General features: G+C 45.6%; 1 protein-coding gene across 11 annotated transcripts in view; it reads right to left on the bottom strand.

Annotated features, from left to right (window-relative positions):
* Window positions 1–13666, bottom strand: part of TTC7B (tetratricopeptide repeat domain 7B) — a 237783-nt gene that overhangs the window by 125697 nt on the left and 98420 nt on the right. For 9 of the 11 annotated variants that reach the window (XM_073800124.1, XM_033850722.2, XM_033850723.2 and 6 more), the window contains 2 exons: window positions 7153–7231; window positions 1059–1231 (listed from right to left, as the gene is read on the bottom strand). In XM_073800124.1, coding sequence (XP_073656225.1) covers window positions 1059–1231; window positions 7153–7231 — 252 coding nt within the window. Of the gene's footprint in view, window positions 1–1058; window positions 1232–7152; window positions 7232–13666 lie in introns of those variants that run through there. The other 2 variants (XM_033850726.2, XM_073800122.1) reach the window with 2 other exon arrangements.

Raw genomic sequence — 13666 nt, 5'->3', positions numbered from 1 at the left:
AGAGTTTGAGAATTGCTAGAACAGATGTTCTATGAATCCAGATAAGTACTAAGGAGTAAACGCAGGGAAAAGTTAAGAAAATGCTCAGTAGTCTGAATCCATATAAGAAATGCAAATTGAACAAGATGAGGAGGGAGACAAATGCCAGGGTCAATTTAAGAGGATTAAGAGGCAGTTACCCTGAGAAATGCTGCCCCTTGTAAAATGCGGCATTGCGTTCAGAAGTCACACACATAATAACTATCTAATCACCCCATGTCTGTCAGTGCTTTCTGGGGCCTCAGAAGCAGCAGCCTGCGGTCTTTCAGCCATTTTTCCAATTTGTAATGACTAAAGAAGGTTTCCGTATTTATTCTTACACGTTCCCCTTTGCTTCATGGAGAGGTTCTGAAAAGCCATCATGCCTTGTCCTTGTAGGAACAAAGACGGGAAGGAAAGCTTTGAGGGGAGGAATGAGTCAACCCCTGTTCCCGTTTCCCGCCTTCTTGTGGTCTCTCTCCCTCCCACCTCCTCCTTCCCGGACCTGGGGAAATCCCAGGCTGAGACCGGAGTGTTTCCCTAGCCCATTTTCCTCAAAGGTGATCAAGTTCCCAATCCGAAACTTAAACCAATTAAAACATTCTAAAGAGACATCACCTTCCAATCACATGTAAATTATCAAATTCGCCTTCTTCTTACAGCTAATTCAGTTTAAAACAAGCTTTTAAACAAAAGGATCAAGGAATTGCTGAGGAAAAGTAAAGAAAAGTCAACTCTGGCTTACTAATAGCTTTGTCACTGACTGCTGTATGGTTCTGCGGTTCTTATAATAAACGACATGAAAATCCCAAAGACCAACAGTGAAGGCTGAGAATGGCAGCCAAGCACTAGATGAGAGCATTTTCCTACTCAAAACGTCCCCACGCATGCATGGATATTTGCTGAAACTATGAAGAGTAAAGAGCTATCTTTATTAAACTGGTAGAAAATCTACCCTTGAACTTCTATTCAATCCTTACATTTTCCTGAAGTTTCCCTCCCATCCCCTAACCTACAGATGAGGACACCAACTCCCATACTTCTCTCCTGAGTAGACACGGGCTTTCCGCGTGAGGGTGTAGGTTTTTGTGTTTGCTCCTTTCCGGAGAGGATCGTCCAGAGGTGACTGGCATGGTGGGTTCTCCAGAGGGTTCCAGTAGCTCTGCTCACACATACCCCGCAGCAAGATCTCCGCCAGCTGCCTGGCTATTGTCTGGGGACACAAAGGAGCAAAGGCACAGCCATGAATCTATTTTGTATCATTCATTCATTCATTCGCTCATTTAATAAATACGTGTTAGTCATCACTTTGTCATCACTGTTCCAAGACTCATAATTAAAAATGTCTACTCCTATGATGAAAATTATATCAGTTGATGACAAAAAAAGAAAAGAAAAAATGATACACTAAGATATTTGAAAGATTAAAAAAAAAATAAGTTTATGCCCTTCAAATGCTGCCCTGCCTCTGTTATACTCTGGAACACTAAACATGTTTTATACCGGAAACAACTGAAACTTTTAGTTAAGCGCTTTTCCAAAAGCTCTTATAAATAATAGGTGAACTGCAAATATTTTCATCACCTCCCAACCGAGGCCTGCCAAAGCCCAACCTTGGCAGAAAGCCAGTACTCAACCTACATGATGTAATCCCTGAAAAAAATCTCTTCGTTGATGATAAGATGATGTTCGGTGCAGATTTTTAGAATGTCTTCCTTCTTCGGAGTGCCAAGGGCAAGTCCCTCACAGCCCCACTCTGCGACTCAGTACCTGAGGCCCCGTTCTTACTGCATCCTGGCCCTTCAGCCCAAAGGTTCCCACTGGCCTTGAGCAAAGTGGAGAACTGGCGAAGTGACGGTGGCTACTGATCCAGAAGACCGTTTTTTTAAAGCTGGGTAGGGATCTCCTTTCCTACTGTGAAAACCCAGAAATATCCAGATCTTGTTCTTCTAAGTTAGGTGCAGATTACTATGTTTTTCCAAACTCTATAGCTCCACTGCCTAGAACAGCATCACGTACGATGTATGGGGGAGGGAGATGTGGCAGCTACTAAGAAGTACTTTGTTAACTGATGCATATCAGTTAACTTACCTCATAATCTTCCAGTGACAAAGAAGAGAAGTAAAAAAAAAAAAAAAATCCCTCCGAAGATAGAAGCACTGCATCTCAGGGTGGTCCAGGCCACCTCACAATCAGCCAGAGGTGGCCAAAGACAACTTCAACCAGCAGATTTTTCCACAAGGTTTTAGCATTCTTTGGAAGATGCAGACAAAGAATGCTGATCTTCCCTGACAATGAGCCTTTTTAAATAAATATTTTCCAGAACAGAACTTTGCTAGGCTTTCATCCATGTGAAATCTCTTAAAACACCACAAGGAATCTTAAATGCAACCAAATCACTAGCTTAGTGGTTTCTGATAGCCACTGGGTAAAGGCAAATTTTCTTCATTATTCCCAAGTAAGACCCACTAGCTTTAAATGTCTACAAAAATGTGAAATTAAATGCACTCCTATCATCCCCAACTGAGCCATCTGTAAAGATCTCATAAGAGCACGATTTTTAGGACCTAAACAGTTCCTGAACTGTTTTCTTAAACCTTCCATTACAGCCTCATTTTGATCTCACTGCAGTCATATAAGCTAATGACTTCTGCTGGAAGCGCCAACTAGCAAAAATAACCTCCACTCACTATAGCTGAGAAAAAAACGTTAAAGGAGAAAAATGAACAAAGAACTTCACTTTCTGGATGTATCTGCCATGGAGGGATTCTAAGGTTGTAAAAGTCTCTGCCCTCAAAACAGTTTGCTTGTCTACTGCTGGATAGCTCACGCTAGATCTCATTTTCCCTCAACGTATTAACCTTCCGGAGAGATTTTTAAAATGAGGTTATGTGATTGCACATTTTAAAGGCATCACCTCGTCATGCATTACCGATTAGGAAGGATGTTGGCTGTGTTCACTGAAATCTCAAATGAAGTTCAGAAAAGGAGATTAAATATGAGAAATTATCAGCAAGATCACCAATATCTATGATACCTTTTATGTTTTATACTCCGGTTATATTTAGCTTGCGGTTTAAATGTCTAAAAATTGTTGGTAGCTACCAGATACATTTCAAATACATTTAGAATTAAAGGAAGGAAAGGAGAGAAGCTGGTCTGGAAGAAGACTTGAACTTCTTTGTACAAACTGGGTCATTAAATGCACTTTTTTGTATGTGATTTTAAATTGTGATAAAATTCACATAACATAAAATTCACCACGTTAACCATTTTAAAGTGTACAGTCCAATGGCACTTAGCACATTCACCATGTTGTACAACCATGACCACTCTAGTTCCAGAACATTCTTTACCCTAAAAGGAAACCCCATACCCTCTAAGAAGTCACTCTCCATTCTCCCTCCTTCCACCCCCTGGGAACAGCTAATCTGCTTTCTGTCACTATAGGTTTGCCTCTTCTGGACCTTTCACATAAATGGAATCATATAATATGTGGTCTTTTTGTGTCTGGCTTCTCTTACTTAGCATAATGTTTTCAAGGTTCATCCATGTGTTAGCATGAATCAGTACTTCATTCCTTTTTATAGCTGAATGATATTCCATTGTATGGCTAGACCACATTTTGCTTATTCAATCATCAGTTGGTAGACATTTGGATTGTTTCCGTCTTTTGGCTATTGTCAATAATGCTGCTATGAACATTCATATACAAGTTTTGATTTGAACACCTGCTTTCAATTATTTGGAGTACTTATCTAGAAATGGGGCTGCTGTGAATGTACTTTTAAATCCTTCTCTGCTATGGTCTCACACCAGAGTTTACAAAGCAACTTTTTCATCTCATAAGGATATCATAAATTTGTAATTATCAGCTAATCTAAAAAGAATCATACAGCAATTAAGGCTGATAGAAACACTGTCTTATGAGTGGCAATAGCTGGAGAAGTGTCCTGATGTCCACCGGAAACCAAGCACCAGTGTAGACTTCCCAGGAAATGCTTCTCAACTAGAGTGGGCAAAGACTCACTTGTGGAAACTGGAAAATACGGATTTTCAGGCCCTGCCGCAGACGGACTCAGTTGGCATTCCTGAGGTCAGATACAGGGATGTGTATTTGCTCAAAGTTCCTCAGATGGTTCTGATGCACACCTTTCGTTAAGCACTCAAGGGATTAGAAACGGTTTAACTTAGGTCACTTGAGAACCATCCACCAAGACCAAAGGTGTACTTGCAACTCAAGTGTGACATTGAGTGGGGAGTGACTCCCCCGCTTACATTAACACTAACCAGTCAGTAACAGTTGAACGTGCCCAGGGGCAGCTTTAGCTACACAGGCTTTCTTTAGAAGCCTCTTCACGGGGCTTCTCAGAAAAAAGGAAAAAAAAAGAAAAAAGAAGAAGAAAACTGTCTTCCTTCCTAACATCTCTAGTCAGAATCCTACCTCACAGAATTTTTATAAGTTAAAACACATTGGTTTGAAAATCATAAACCTTAGACAATAATGGAAGATATTCTCTAATTTTGATAAATATTGGAGTAAGCAGCAAGCAGATTCTCACAGTGCAGTGCATGCACTCAACCTTCTAACGAGGAAACACCCCTTATCTCCTTAACAAAATATATATTTTTTGAGAGTCTATAAGCAATTTTGAAAGATTGGCATTTTTAAAATTTTTATTTATTTATTTATTTATTTATTTATTTATGGCTCCTTTGGGTCTTCGTTGCTTTGCGCAGGCTTTCTCTAGTTGTAGCGCGCGGGGGCTACTCTTTGTCGCGGTGCGTGGGCTTCCCATTGCGGTGGCTTCTCTTGTTGCAGTGCACAGGCTCTAGGCATGCGGGCTTCAGTAGTTGTGGCTCGCGGGCTCTGGAGTGCGGGCTTGGTAGTTGTGGTGCACGGGCTTAGATGCTCCGCGGCATGTGGGATCTTCCCGGACCAGGGCTTGAACCCGTGCTCCTGCATCGGCAGGCAGATTCTTAACCCCTGAGTCACCAGGGAAGCCCAAAAGATTGGCATTTTAAATGTGCTTTTAAAACAATTATAAGAACACTTGCCAATATAACCAGTTACTTTCATTGTGCTTCCAAATCTTAGAAGAAGCTATTCATGCTGACCAGTTCAGAAGTTTTATGGAATGTTGGGAGTAGGTCAGTTTGAGAGAAAAGATAGATAGCAATAAATTTTATCCATATTTTTTTTTTTTTGCGGTACGCGGGCCTCTCACTGTCGCGGCCTCTCCCATCGTGGAGCACAGGCTCCGGACGCGCAGGCTCAGCGGCCATGGCTCACGGGCCCAGCCGCTCCGTGGCATGTGGGATCTTCCCGGACCGGGGCACGAACCCGCGTCCCCTGCATCGGCAGGCAGACTCTCAACCACTGCGCCACCAGGGAAGCCCTAACCATATTTTTGCAGGGTTTTTTCCCTTAAAGGACTGTGAAGATCAAAATGTTTTGTTTGAACTTCTGAGGGCACCCGTAAATCATATAATACATAGGTAGATATCGAAGACCACGTGAGTTCTTGGTGCGGGGTGTGCGTGAAGTCGCCCGTCTTGTCTCACCTCCCATAATTCTAGGAAAGCCTATGGCTTAGCCATCTGGGCCAGTGAGTTGTATGTCCACATCCTTAGCATGAAGATACAGCCTCATTTCCCAGGACAGGAATCTCTAGCCTTGCCCAACTGAGCACTGTCCCACAGCATTTAAAGGACTCATGACAATGGGAGGACAACAGCATGGATGACGAGACCAAGGACACTGCGGTCTTAGTGGGGCTGCCACATCGGCTGGGGCCTGGGGCGCTTCTTAGCTTCCACGAGCACCAAGCCTCACCCAAACACTCGATGACTCTGGCTCTGAAGGGTAAACTGTGGAGGTATAATTAATGAGCCTCCCAGACAGGAAGGTGAAAGGTTTAAAAGGAAAGAGAGAGAACTCAAGTCAACAGGAGAGCCAAGCTGCTGATCAACCAGTTTATTTAACTAGCTTTTCTATTTCTGGGTTTTATGGTCCATATAGTGAGTCCAACAGCTAGGTTCTCCTCAGGATCTAATCTGCTTTGCTCTGTCTGGGTTTTGGTATGAATCAGCAGCCTACAACTAACCCTTCACCGCACTGGCATCAGGAGGGTATGCCTTCTAACTGCTATACAGGATGCATTTTTTGTTTCAAGAGAGAGCATTCCCAAGAAGCAACTGAAAAGATGCTCAACATCATTAGCCATCGGGGAGTGTAAATCAAAACCACAATGAGACAGCACTTCACACCCACTAGGATGGCCAGAACTAAAGAAGAAGATAAGAAACATGTGTTGTTGAGGATATGGAAAAACCGGAACCCTCATCATTTCTGGTGAGAATGTAAAATGCTGCAGCCGATCTGACAAATAGTTTGGCAATTCCTCCAAATGCTAAATGTAGAGTTACCATGTGACCCAGCAATTCCACTCCTAGGTATCTACTCAAGAAAAATGAACACATATATACACATAAAAACTTGCATGAGAATGTTTGTAGCAGCATTATTCATAAAAGCTGAAAAGTGGAAACAAAAAATGTCTACTGACTGATGACTGAACAAACAAAAATGTGGTCTATGCATACGATGGAATATCATGGTGCGACGAAAAGGAACGAAAGACGGATACATGGTATAACGTGAATGAACCTTGAAAACGTTATGCTAAGTAAAGGAAGCCCGTCACAAAAAAGACCACATACTGTATAATGCCACTTATATGAAATGTCCAGAATAGGCAAACCATAGAAACAGGAAGTAAATTAGTGGCTGTCGGAAGCTGGGGAAAGGGAAGAATGGGGATTGACTAGTGATGGGCATGGAGATTTTGGGGGAGTGATGAGAATGCTCTGAAATTCAATATTAGCGATGGCTGAACAATTCTGTGGCTACTAAAATCTAATGAGTTTGGGTGAACGTATGATGTATATATATATATACATATATATATGTGTATATATATATATGCTTCACTGAGATATAATTTATAATGTATAATATCTATATTACATAGTATGTTATGATATATAATGTATTATTTATAATACACGTATGAAAGAGAGAGAGGCACTTGAAGTGCCTCGGGCCTCAGCCAAGTCATTAGTTACACTTACCATTCGCAGGTTCTGGGTTGTCCTCGTTTCCACTGCTCTGAGGATCTCTCTAAATCTCCCGACCCCTCTCGTCAAGTTCCTGTGCGCACACAGAATGGGACAGGGTTTCCGTCTGGCGTGTATTAATGTTAGATATTTTATACACATACTTCAATTCATTTTGCCTACATAAAAGCTGTTGGCGAGACTGTAAGCAATCGTTCTGCACATGCCTGTCCCTCTTTGTTCAACTCTGAAAAGTTTGACCTAGGATCAGTGGTCTTTTGAACTTCCACAATTCAATTTTCTCGGGAAAATAAATGTCGGAAGATCGGATCCGAGGCAAAAAACAAAAGGCAAGATATCTTTCCAGAGTCTATCTTCTACCTCACAGTGGCTGAGGAGTTTTCCTGCTCTGCTGAGTGGTGCTGAAAACTCTATCTTTTCACCGCAAGGTGGGTGGCAAAGGGGTACAGGAGTATCAACAAGGCACTGTGTGCAACGTGGGAAAGGCTTCTTGTGACCTGCAACCTTTACAGGCAAGACAAAGAGAAAAGGTATGAAAAATGAGGGGCTCCACCAAGCAACCACTCCGTGTCTTCGAGAACACACGTCACTGCCCAGTAAACCCATCGGCCCCTCCTGCCCCCAGCGAGGCAGAGGGTCACAGCCCCTCCCACGGTTAGTGAGCGCTGGCTGGAGGCCGGCGCCACCTGACTGGGGCCAGCATACCTCATTTTGGTGCCCACACACCTCACAGAGATGTGCAGGGTGACACGTTTCGTGAAGGGACAGTAATTCGTTAGTAAATCCCGGTCCACGTGCCCAGACCCCACTTGCTGTCTGCCCCCTCTGAAGGCCGTGCCTGACCCATTCAGCTGGGAGCGTTTCCCAGCAGGTCCCTTTACATCGAGCACCGCCACCTCCTACGACAGAACCCCGTGATATTTATAACCTGCTCGTTAGAACACATCTCAGCTTTCCAAAAAAGCCACAGAGCGGGTCAGCCGGTGCGGACCTGTGAGCCAGCCTCTGCAGTCTGTGGCAGATGCTCTAGGTATTCAGCTCTCTTCTTGGATGACATTTTGAATCACACAAAGGGATTAAATCAAACTGAAGGTGGGTTCTGTATGCTACGAGCACTCACAAGGGCTATCAATTCGTGTCTTATACCTAACGTGACATCCCAGGACGCTGATTCACAAGAACAGCCCCAGAACTTGAAGGTAATGGTTTATTGGCACAGATACGTCAATACTCCCATATTCCTCTCACCCACACATATCAGATGATACCAGATCAGAAGCTTTACGGTGGCATGAAAAGAGAGGCTTGCGCTTGGCAGTCCAGGCAGCACTAAAGGAGACGTGAATAAAAATTAGGTAACAGGCCCTGGGACATGCAGTCTACGCTGCTGCTTTCCCCTTCATCTGCTTTTATGGGATCTGTGTTCACAGGAACCAGAGTACACTTGCTTTGGACTGAAGCTCGGTTCTGTTAAGTAACATGGTGGGGAGAAAACAGCTACAGCTGAAAAAGGGGATGGGCAGGGCAGAGCAGTCTCATTTTATTCCAGAAAAGAATGGCGTTTTGAACTGTGTGAAATAAGGTGGGACTGGGACAATATAGTTGGAGACCCAGGTTTAAAGGGCTGTTTTGGCAGGGTGGAAATTAAGCCTTCAGTAGGCAGTATCAAATCTATATGTTATAAGTCAGGGAAGGCTGTCAGATGGGAACTGGCCATTTGGAATGCCTCCCAGGCCCTCTTTGCAGAGTGAGATACCTATCCAGTTACGCAAGCACAGAAGTGTCTAGCTATAAGTGATCTGACACAACCTGGTCCACTGGGACACAGAAGAGAAACGGCTTGCTCAGCCCTCCACACCCAGTGAGAGGGAGAGCTGGGACCTTTCGACCCAACCTCGTCACCTTCCTGACAAAAGAAATGTGAGCCCTCAAGCTGAAGTGCAGCTCTAGAAGAAAGAACAAAATATGCATACGAGAAAGGTCTGTGTTTTACATCATTAATATGAAAATTAATATATATACATAATACAAGTCGGATGCGCTCCAGTGCTCCCAGCTAACGAGATTCTCCTAGGAACTGGTTCAAAACTGGAAAGAAAATCTGCTGGCCCAGGTGAAGCAGCCTGGTGTCCAAGGGTGAGGCCTCAGCTGCCCTAAATGAGAACTGACGGGTAGAGAAATTCAATTCCCCTCTGAGGCCGAGGTGTGGTTTCTCCCGTGCAGGACCGAGGCCCTCTGGTGGCGACTGCAGGAAGTCCCCGTGACCGAGAGGACGCCGCACAGGAGGCCAAACCGGTAGCAGCTGAGGGCGTATTCCTGACGCACTGACACTGCCTTTGAGGCAAATTCAAGTTTTTCTCAAGCTGCTTCCAGTTTACTTCTGGGAAGAGCTTAGGATTCAGAACCAAGTTCTTCCTGAAGCTGGGAGGAATCCTGCTTGTCAACAGCAGATCTGCAGTAACCGCAGAATGTCTCAGAAGGCCTCCGGCTGTGCTGGTCGAACGGCACCGTCAGGACAACCATGAGGCTGCCTGTCCACCCACGGGGCAGGAGGGAGGGGGACTGGAGGGGAGAGATCACCCAGCTTAAATATCAGAAAAGGAAATAAATATCCTAAGCGCAAAGACATCCAATTCTCAGCAACTCTTATACCATCCATACATGTTTTTAGTCACATAATTTTATTCAAGCAATCACTTCCACTGTTGCCATGACAGCAGAAAAAAAATTTTTAAGCTAGATGGATAATCATGATAGAAAGGAACAAAAAAAGGAATTAACTTGCAAGAATTACATTCTAAAGGCTATGAAATACCCCAATTTGAGGGAAATAAACAAAAGCCACATGATTGTTTTCATGTCTCTAAACTCTTAGTTTATTCTTAAAATGTGGAGACCCATGAACTACCTGGAATGAACCGCTGCTTAAAAACTCCACTCCAAAATGAACAGAAGAGAGACAAGGAGTTGCCCCGGTTTTGAGGGTTTCCACAGACCCTCGACATGAGGTCATTTGCTCCATTTCAACACCTTTGACTTAGAGAGTGCAATGAGGTCAAAATCCATCATGGTAAACTATTCTTAAAAGGAAGGTTCTGGCCAGCATTCAAGCAGCAGGCACTGGCAAGCTGTCAGAGCTTGGGGTTCACCTCCTGCACCTCGCTTCCTGAGCTGGGTGCGCTTCCCTCCACGGGGAACGGTTCCCAACTGCTAAGCTCTTACCACGGAGAAAGGGCCTACAAGTCCCTCGAGCACCAGCTGGTTGTTCAGCCCGACAGGCAGGCGAAACCTGCCAACATCACCGACAGTCCCCAGCCCAGCAGGGAGAGCCCAGGCCAGCGTCCTCAGCCTTGCTCTCGTGCAAACCCAGGCAAAGGAAAGCCCACCCACGGTTCACGGGCACACATTCTAATCCCCCCCTTGACATACTTCCTTTTTTTCTTCTCTCCTCCCTTTTCCATCAGGTTTCATCCTCCTCCCCCTGAGCCACCTCCTTCCAGGTCTCGTGTGCTGGTCCTCAGGTCACTGCAGAAGCATGACTTCCTGAGGACACCCGGGGAGGGCACCGACTGGCCAGCGCTCGGCCTCCCTCTTGACCCTTAGGGCCTTGAAAGCAGCACTTCTGAAGGCTGGTCTCTGAAATGTACATTCTGACGTACAAACCTACAATCGAACCAAGGGGGAAACGTACATGGGAAGGAAGCCAGAGTTCCCAAATCCAAATCCAAATGGAAAACCGAGGCTGGGAGAAACTGGGAGGCCGGAGAACCATTCACCTGGAGACGGGCAGCTATTTCAACCGCAAGCTCAATATATTTTATTTTTATATTTTTTATGTTCACTTCTTGGGAGCAGGGTGGAAAAATACAATTCTTCCCTTAACCTGTCCTTCCATATTCTCTTCTAACCTCAGAGTTTGGCCCAGGCCACCAATGCACTCAAATTCAACCTCAACTGTCATTGTCATCGCAAACTCAACGTTCTGATGTGAATAAAATACTGGATGTCAAATTCCTGGGTAACAAGGGAAAGGTACCACTGCCAGCGTAGGTTCAGTATTTTTTCTCCTTCTCTGTGGTGGAGAACTTTGTAACTAAAGATCAATTTTAGAACAAGTCAACACAGTAGATCTCTTAGAGCTAAGAAATCGTTCGGCTTTTTCCATGTTCTTTCATACCAACTGGCGCTTCTGAATCTCTTAAGCAGTAGGTTATTTCAATAATTACTGAGCACTGTTACATATCGGGTTCCAGTCTCATCCCTGAGGATACACTGGTGAACACGGGACAGCACCAGGAAGCTTGGATGGCTTCACATCCCCCATACGAACATAAGCGCCTTGAGGACTAAGATCTTTGTTTTGCTCACTGCCATATCCCAAGCCCCTCAAACAGAGTTGGCATCCAGAAAGTGCTCAATAAATATGTGTTGAATGAATGAAATTCAGAACTACCGTGAGCTGAGTGAACCACGACCCCGAGGGGATGCATTTTCTACCTGTTTCTTACCCCCTTCGTTCTCACCGCACATGGACTGGCAGGCAGCACAGCAAGTTCCCTTTAAACAGAACATGTCTCATACATCCTCAGTCGTGTTTGTAGCATGGGTGCCTGGGAGAGCAGGGACATGCCTGTAGCAAGCAACGTACCCAGGCATGCCCAGCCTGCCAGCTTCTAGAGGGTTGTGTGGATAATGAGGATTTCGAGACTTTTGAAAAAACCTTTCAGACAGTTCAGGGAAACCTTGCTGCCCAGGTGCCTTTCCACATGCTCCTCTCTCTCTTTAAAGAGTCCTAAGTCATCCTTCAAGACCCAGGTCAAAGGCCACCTTTGAGAACCTTTTGTGAGCTTCCCCAGGAAGACACGACAATGCCTCCTGGTGTTGCCAACAAGTTTGTACATTTTTTTTTTTTTTTTTTTTTAATTTTTGGCTGCGTTGGGTCTTCGTTGCTGCACATGGGCTTTCTCTAGTTGGGGCAGGAGGGGGCTACTCTTCGTTGCGGTGCGGTGGCTTCTCTTGTTATGGAGCATGGGCTCTAGGTGCACGGGCTTCAGTAGCTGTGGCACGTGGGCTCAGCAGTTGTGGCACGCTGGCTCAGTAGTTGTGGCACACTGGCTCAGTAGTCGTGGCTTGCAGCTAGAGCGCGGGCTCAGTAGTTGTGGCGCACGGGCTTAGTTGCTCTGCGGCATGTGGCATCTTCCCGGACCAGGGCTCAAACCTGTGTCCTCTGCACTGGCAGGTGGATTCGCAACCACTGCGCCACCAGGGAAGTCCAAGTTTGTACCTATTTTGAGTGTAGACAGCACTAAACCTGTGCTTTTCCTTTGTATTTACGTCTGCAGTCATCTTGAGAGCACAGGCCCTCTTGTACTCACCTCTTCTTGTCCCAACTGCCTCACAGAGCCAACCAGGTACCCAGTGACCCTCAGCAAGCTTTTTGTGGGGTGAGGGCAATCTTACATTCTGAAATCCCCTTCCCCATCTCCTGGCTGAAAAGCATGTTTGTGATCACAAAGAGGACAACTGAAGAGATCCTTCTCACACCAGGAGATCCACCCTGTCAGTGTCCGGACACTGTCAGCACTTACAACCCTAGAAAAACACAAAGGGATACCATGTATCCCTAGGTCAATTTCTCTTCGTTCTCAGGCTTGGGAATTGCTTCCCCTTCATTTATACAACCCTTAGTACCATCTATGTGGAAAGAGTCTGGAATCGAAACCAGAACTCCAGATCCGGAAAGTGGGAGAAGAAAAAGACATCCTTCACAGTACGGAAGGCCACTTCTGGCCGGCTGTCAGGGAGCTGTTTTTCCCAGAATGGATTCCAGCTTCTCCCTCTGTGCACACTCTTTGCCTCAGATCCAGTGACATGCATTTGTGAAGACAGATGGCTTGCTGTAGTCAAGGGCCAGGGATCAAACCCACAACCTTGGCCTCATTAGCAAAGGACTCTCTCTGATCACCGGAGCGAGCCAGCTGCAACCTAGATATAGCAATGGAGGGTGTGACAACCGTGCACGCCGGGACCTGAACAAGCGGGCGAAGCTTCCGTAAGTCTCATTTCAAACCTAATGAGAGTCATACTAGGCTTAACAACATTTTTTGGACCACCCTGGCAACGAGGGCTTCCTCGTGACAAAAGCACAGCAGACCAGGCATCCTAGTCAGCTGGCCAGGCAGCCACAGCACAGGGAGCAGCTGGGTCCCGGCAGCAGAGACACAGGTGGACGAGGCACAGGGAGCCCTGCGGGGCCCGGCCTGCTCACGCCTGTGACATGTGACAGCCAGACAAACTGTCCTGCCTGTGATGTATGACAGCCGGACAAACTGCCGTAGGGGCTCAGATGGAAGGACTACGCACCCTCCTACCCATTCTCTCCCCTCATCCCGACCCCGAGGCTCTGGGGAAACACGGGATACGGAAAGGCCTGCTCCTCTCCCATCCTCCTTCCTTTCAACCTTTGGAAATGAGTCAAAGGATATCAATCCTCATTCAAACAATACAC

The sequence above is a fragment of the Tursiops truncatus genome, chromosome 2 (genome assembly GCF_011762595.2).
Source record: "Tursiops truncatus isolate mTurTru1 chromosome 2, mTurTru1.mat.Y, whole genome shotgun sequence".
Taxonomy (NCBI): Eukaryota; Metazoa; Chordata; class Mammalia; order Artiodactyla; family Delphinidae; genus Tursiops; species Tursiops truncatus.
The sequence above is the reverse complement of the archived record's forward strand: the minus strand, read 5'-3'. Positions and strand labels throughout refer to the sequence as shown.